The sequence below is a fragment of the Hemiscyllium ocellatum genome, chromosome 5, assembly GCF_020745735.1.
Source record: "Hemiscyllium ocellatum isolate sHemOce1 chromosome 5, sHemOce1.pat.X.cur, whole genome shotgun sequence".
Taxonomy (NCBI): Eukaryota; Metazoa; Chordata; class Chondrichthyes; order Orectolobiformes; family Hemiscylliidae; genus Hemiscyllium; species Hemiscyllium ocellatum.
The window spans coordinates 35,511,683-35,518,640 of NC_083405.1; the positions used below are offsets into that span (position 1 = coordinate 35,511,683).

At 42.3% G+C, this 6,958-nt stretch overlaps 1 protein-coding gene across 2 annotated transcripts; it reads right to left on the reverse strand.

Annotated features, from left to right (window-relative positions):
• Window positions 1-219: 219 nt before the first annotated feature.
• Window positions 220-5,346, reverse strand: rpl15 (ribosomal protein L15). Of its 2 annotated transcripts, XM_060824651.1 has the most exons (4): window positions 5,257-5,346; window positions 4,692-4,874; window positions 3,134-3,270; window positions 220-577 (listed from the first exon to the last, which is right to left on the reverse strand). In XM_060824651.1, the coding sequence occupies exons 2-4, from the start codon at window positions 4,861-4,863 to the stop codon at window positions 272-274; spliced, it is 615 nt and encodes a 204-aa protein (XP_060680634.1). In that variant the 5' UTR covers window positions 4,864-4,874; window positions 5,257-5,346; the 3' UTR covers window positions 220-271. The 2 variants fall into 2 exon arrangements, with proteins under 2 accessions (XP_060680634.1, XP_060680633.1); XM_060824650.1 differs by lacking the exon at window positions 5,257-5,346 and having other exon boundaries at window positions 4,692-4,906.
• Window positions 5,347-6,958: the final 1,612 nt, after the last annotated feature.

Below are 6,958 nucleotides of genomic sequence, written 5' to 3' on the forward strand. Positions count from 1 at the left end.
AAGGAGTGACAGAAAAGTAAAATGGATGTGAAAAAGGGGAAAAAAATCCAGTCTTCACTTTTGATTTCTAGCATTTGCAGTATTTTGCAATCATTAACATCCTCTCATTGAATTTTCTACGTAATTATATAATAATTACGACTGCAGCAACTCCTCTCTAACCAAACAATCCATTCCCTCTAGGGCATATCAACATCAAAATGAGACTCTTGCCAAGAATACAGGAAAAACTCCTAATTTATTTACCAGTTAAAAATACAGATACTACACATTAACGGTAGCGATGGAGCTGCAGTGTATTGCGTCTTCTCCATGCAGCACGACGAGAGCCTCCAATAGTAAGGTGGTATTTGTGACCCTTGCCCAAACCGCGACTCTTCTTGCCAGCAGATGTCAGGCCACGCATCTCTCTGTGCTTGTGTACAGGCTTTGTGATCCATTGAGTATCGGGGTTGCGGCGAATTGCTTTGTGGAACGGATCAATGAGAATAACCTCAAAGAACTTATATGTGGCATCTTCGCCTACCCAGTATGAGGAAAGTACTCTCAGCGCCCCACAGTGTCGACCAGCTCGCTCCTAAAACAATAGAACACAAGAATGGTTAATACAACATACTCAAATGTTGAATCTATATACATAACATGATGTCCAAGTATTGAAAAGACAAAGGTTTAAACTTTTTAAAAAATCACAACACCAGGTTATAGCCCAGCAGGTTTATTTGGAAGCACTAGCTTTCAGAGCGCTGCTCCTTCATCAGGTGGTTGTGAAGTACAATAACCTGGTGTTGTGTGATTTTTAAGTTTGTACACTCCAGTCCAACACTGGCATCTCCAAATCAAGGTTTAAACTGTTAGACCAACTGAACTATTCATGGCAAATCCAAACACACATCCAGTTACAAGAATCTCACAAAAATTGGCACCCCTCGAACAATAACTTACGATGAATACTAGTTCAAGAAAACATTGCTTATGCCAAGTTTAATATTGCACTGTTCTCCTTTACATCGTATGAAGTTACAAAGTAAACGTCTAAACATCACAACCCGAACATTTATCTGCCAAAGGAAAAACTCCTATTATTTCTGTGGAATGTGGCCATGGAGTAAATTTCTAAAATTCAGTTGCTAATCAGCGGATAAGACGATTGATTCAGAATCAGTCCAAAAGTCAGGACACAAATTTCTACAACTTTACACGCAAGTATGTTATATAGTACTGCTGTACTTAAGAGAATGCCTAATGGAAATTCGAAAGCTAAAGTGCATTTGAACTTTGAAACCTACACATTCAAGCAACTGTATCAACTTTTTTAGCTGAAGTGAAAGTTGGTCATTAAGAATATTGAAGCTTGAAAGAGAAATTTTTAATCTGTAAGGGATTCAAGGGTAACAGGAATAAAGCAGGAAGAGTGGAAGATTTTGGTTAAGTTACTGTTTCTACAACTTATTGCCAAACATTTAAAATAAATACAAAACAACTTAAGGCAGGAGTAGGTTGTTCAAACATACTCCACCATTCAAGAGCATGACCTGACATTCTTCATGTCTATTTTCCTGTCCTCCCCCAATAACTCCCAATTCCCCCCACTGATGAAATAATCTTAAAGATGCTTTACCCCCAAAAGAAATTCCTCATCTCAGTCAAACAGCACTCCTTTATTCTGATTTCTACACTGGAAACATACACTCCATTCAGTAACTAGGTACCTAGAAACCATCATGGGACCTTCACAGAAATCAAGAACATCCTCGAAAGAATATTCATGAAGGGCTTATGCCCGAAACATCGATTCTCCTGTTCTTCAGATACTGCCCGACGTGCTGTGCTTTTCCAGTGCCACACTTTTTGACTCTAGAAAGTACACGTATCAGACTGTAAGTTTCCCTTGGTCAATTCAGTAGCACTGGTCATTTGTGCAAACGCACCCTGCATGGGAGTCGGACGTGATTTGATTTATTGTTACCACATGCTCCAAGATGCAGTAAAAAAAGTATGTTTTTTATGCTAACTAGTCAGTCAATCAACAATAGGTCCCAAGTGATCAGAATAGTATATGCTATCTTTCTAAAAAAAATTAATTTCTCTAATCTGTACAGAAGACTCATTATTGGGGGAAAAAAAGCATACAATAATAGTTACTCAAGTCACTGCAAAGACCAATAGTTATCAAACAAATCCTAGTGCAACCGCAATTTCTGTCTCAAAGAAAAACAGACACTACCATGGACTTTGGACGATGGAGGACTGGCAATTACATGAAATTTGACTCTTCCACTCCAACATATACCTCCAGAATCAGTATCCTGCTATGTTCAAAGTAAATGGGTCCAAACTAGAGGGCATAGGTTTAGGGTGAGAGGAGAAAGACTTAAAAGGGACCCAAGGGGCAACTTTTTAAATGCAGAGGGTGGTGCTTGTATGGAATGATCAGCTCGAGGAAGCAGTGGAGGTTAGTGCAATTACAGCATTCGAAAGGCATCTGGATGGATATATGAATAGGAAGGGTTGAGAGAGATATGGGCCAAGTTCTGGCAAATGGAACTAGATTAATTTAGAATATCTGGTCAACACAAACAAGTTGGACCTAAGGCTTGTTTCCGTACCATCCATCTCTATAACTAAGTCTAGGATGAGCAAGCTGATCCTAGTGATGCTTGAGTGGCAATTGTGCACAAAATTGCTACCTAATAGTAAACCAGTAGCAATTTAGTCAGTACAGTAATTAGCTCAGCTAGCTGGACGGCCATTGCATGACTCAATTCTGTATCAGGCGTCACCATGAAGGTCCAACTTTGACCTCTATCCTCACCGGAGGCCTGGTGACCCTCAGGTCAAACTCACCACCAGCTGCTTCTCTAATAGAATAGCCCCCTGGGTCCCCAGACTATGGCAACATTTAACTTCACATTCGATCAGTTAGAAACGGGGTTTATCAGAACACCTACACATTTCATATTAGGATAGTCACTGAAAAAAATGGTCATAAATTGCAAGACACTTTGGTCTCCATTAGATATTAACCGACTTAACATCCACAAAAAGTATCTTTCATTATAACAGCACAGGACAGCAATTGGTTGTTCAGCTCAAACTTAAAGTTGCAAAAATTAATGATGAAACACCATACCTCAGCAACAGATTGAAGGCTTCGTGCAAACTTCAACTGATTGACACCATGATGCACTGGTTTACCATAGGTCGCACCCTTGGGAACGGGCCGTTTACGGCCGCCACGACGAACCCGCACCCGGTAGATAACATAACCTGTTAGAATTAACAAATCAGTCAGTGCTTGTTAAGAACCACACACATACCACTCACAATGCAAAAAGGTACCCCCTCCTTCTGTAAGAACCTACACTTGAAGAATAGGAAGGGTTTGGAGAGATATGGGCTGGGTGCTGGCAGGTGGGACTAGATTGGGTTGGGATATCTGGTCAGCATGGACCAAGGGGTCTGTTTTTATGCTGTACATCTCTATGACTCTACTGTGTCTTTTCAGATGTGGACAATACATTTTGATTTACAAGTTAATCAACACAGTCAACAGTATACCACAGAAGGCCATTTAGCCCAAATCCACACCAACCATTTGCCACCCCAATCTCTCAACTTATTTTCTTTCAGATTTTAACTCAATCCATTTTGAAAGCCATTAATAGACCTGTCACATCCTGAAAGACAGTGCAGATTATAATCACTTGCCATAAACACGAAGATTTTCTCATGTCGTTTTTGGGTTGCTTTCCCGATCACCTTACATCTGTGATCTCTAACACTTAGATGCTGGGGACATTTTCTCCTAAAAGGGTGATGAATGGCTGAGGCAGTGCTTTGACCTGTATGAATCACTCCTATTTTTTAGGCTTTCCAAGATTTTTGAACACCTAACAAAGATCTCCCTGAGCATGTCAAATACCAAAAGCAACCATAGCTTCTCAAAACAATCCATATGCATTCTGGAATTAATTCTCAGGATCTTTTCAACTTGCTAATGCCTTCACAAATATATAGTGGTCAGACAATATTTCAGTTGAAAGGTCATTACTTTCTAACTTTTGTAATGCAATTTTGCTGACAAGCCTTTAATATTGCTTTTTATCAAATACCCTCTACCAAGTGCATTATCCTCACTAACCATGATCTCTTCAGAACCTCAATTCAGGCGAGTTCAGTATAGCGTGTCCTAAACTAAATGCAGCTAGTATAAAGTAAACAAGTAGGCTTGAAGTGATCATTTCTAAACCTTGCATGCAATTCACTGCAACATGATCTAGACATTATCCACATGGCACTGTCAGTAATGTACAACCATCATTTCCCCAAATCAATGATAACACAGAAAACCCAACCCGTAACTTCCATGAAGTATTTATCATTCAACAAACTATAAATTTTATTCCAGTTTAAAGCACTGCAAAGTTACAAGCAACTTACTAGCCTCTGAGCTTCAAGATGCAGAACTTCTGCATCAAGACTCATCTCGGCATAGCTAGAGATCCCCATGACGGAAAGCAATCACATTTTGAATGCTTCCACTGACTTTGACAGGGGGGAATCAAACTTTTCACCAATGCATGTCTCCAATTCTCGCCTGTTGGGTCATGCACTATCACCCGGGTTTGCAGCTCTCAGCGAGAGCCTCACCCATCCATGCTCCCACACCAGCCCTTGCCTGGCCTTACCCTGCTTGGCCTTGTAACCCAGTCTGCGAGCCTTGTCAGGCCTGGTGGGACGGGGAGCCCGGTGCAAAGCCGAGAGCTGGCGGTACTGCCAACAGCGGACCCGCAGCAAGAATCGCATCACGTCCGACTGCTTCTTCCTCCATAACTCCTGCATGTACTTATAGGCTCCCATCCTCGGTCACTCTGCGGTTGGGGGCAAAGACGAGAGACAGAGAGAGAGAGATCCGTTAACCATCAGCCAGAGGGTAAACTGTGACCAGACTCCGGACCCCAGCACGACCCAGGACCCAGGACCCAGGACCCAGATCCCAGCTCCTGCAGGAGCCCAGCATAGCCTGGCCCGGGGGGAGGCTGCACTCCCTCCTCCCGCCGCCTCCGACCAGGGCCCGGGGTCACTGCCCCGCTCCCGAGACACATTTAAAAGATCAATACAATAACGGCCGCGTCCGGGGTGCGGCGCGGATCACGCCCGCACCATCAGGCCGGCCCGATGGGCGACCTGCCCTCAGGATGGCGGCGGATGGAGGCGATTCCCCCCAGCCCGGGTCCACCGACTCACTCTCACCTGCTGATGGCGGCGGCAGCCGGAAGAGAAAGGAATTAGGCTCCAGGCCGCTTTTACAGGCCGCCTGCGTCACTTCCGGTAGCGTCTACAGCCTGCAGAGGGAGCCAAGGACACGGTGCCAGAGCAGAGTCAGTGAGTACCAATAGTGTACTGTACCCAGTCAATGTATCCTCAGGTATCAGGGTGATATAGTGAAGATAAATACTGTACCCAGTCAATGTATCCTCAGGTATCAGGGTGAGATGGTGAAGATAAATACTGTACCCAGTCAATGTATCCTCAGGTATCAGGGTGAGATGGTGAAGATAAATACTGTACCCAGTCAATGTATCCTCAGGTATCAGGGTGAGATGGTGAAGATAAATACTGTACCCAGTCAATGTATCCTCAGGTATCAGGGTGAGATGGTGAACATAAATACTGTACCCAGTCAATGTATCCTCAGGTATCAGGGTGAGATGGTGAAGATAAATACTGTACCCAGTCAATGTATCCTCAGGTATCAGGGTGAGATAGTGAAGATAAATACTGTACCCAGTCAATGTATCCTCAGGTATCAGGGTGAGATAGTGAACATAAATACTGTACCCAGTCAATGTATCCTCGGGTAGGTAGGGTGAGATAGCCTATATAAATACCGTACCCAGTCAATATAGTCAGAGTGAAATAATCTATACAAATACTCTAACTTGGAGATAGTGAGGACTAGGTAAAAATGGAAAGTCAGTGTCGATAAAGTGTGGAGCTGGAAAAAGCACAGCAGGTCAGGCAATATCAGAATAGGGGAGTTGACATTTGTCAGAACCTTTCATCGGGACTTTATACAAATATGTATAAAGCCAATGTATCCTCAGGTACTTGGGCTGAAATAGTCTATATAAATACAGCACCCAGTCAATATATTCTCATCTAGAGTTAGTGTAAAACAGTCTAAATAAAAATTGTATCCAGTGAATGTATCTGCATCTAGAGTCAAATTGAGACAATCTATGTAAATACTGTATCTAGTCAATGTATCCCAATCGAAATCAGATTGAGATAGTCTATACAAATATTGTACTTTGACTCTACATAAGGATATATTAACAAAGTGAGATTATCTATATAAATAGTGTACCTAGTCAATGTATCCTTATCTAGATTATATTGAGACAGTCGATATTATTAATGTGGCAAAAGTGAGGGCTACAGATGCTGGAAACCAGAGTTTAAATCAGAGTGGTGCTGGAAAAGCACAGCAGGTCAGGCAGCATCTGAGGAGCAGGAAAATCGACATTTCGGGCAAAAGCCCTTCATCAGGAATACTAATATTAATAATGTACCCAATCAATATGTTTTCATCTAGAATCAGTGTGAGACCGTCTATACAAATACTGTTTTATGTCACTATATACTCGTGTAGATTTAGGGTGAGACAGAGTCGACACAAAACCTCGTCAGTATGTCCTCCTCTGGGGCGTGAAGGTGAGACAGTGTCTCTTCAAAAACCCATTCAGAATGTGTGTTTGTGGTCAACTTTCTTCCCAATCATCTTCAGATAAATCAAATGCTTTCTTCCCACAGATGTTGCCAGACCTGCTGAGTTTCTTCAGCAATTTCTGTTTTTGTTCCAGATTAGCCAGTCTTTATATTTTCAACTAGAGGCAGGATGAGTTATAGAGTCAGAGATGTAAAGCACAGAAACAGACACTTCAGTCCAACC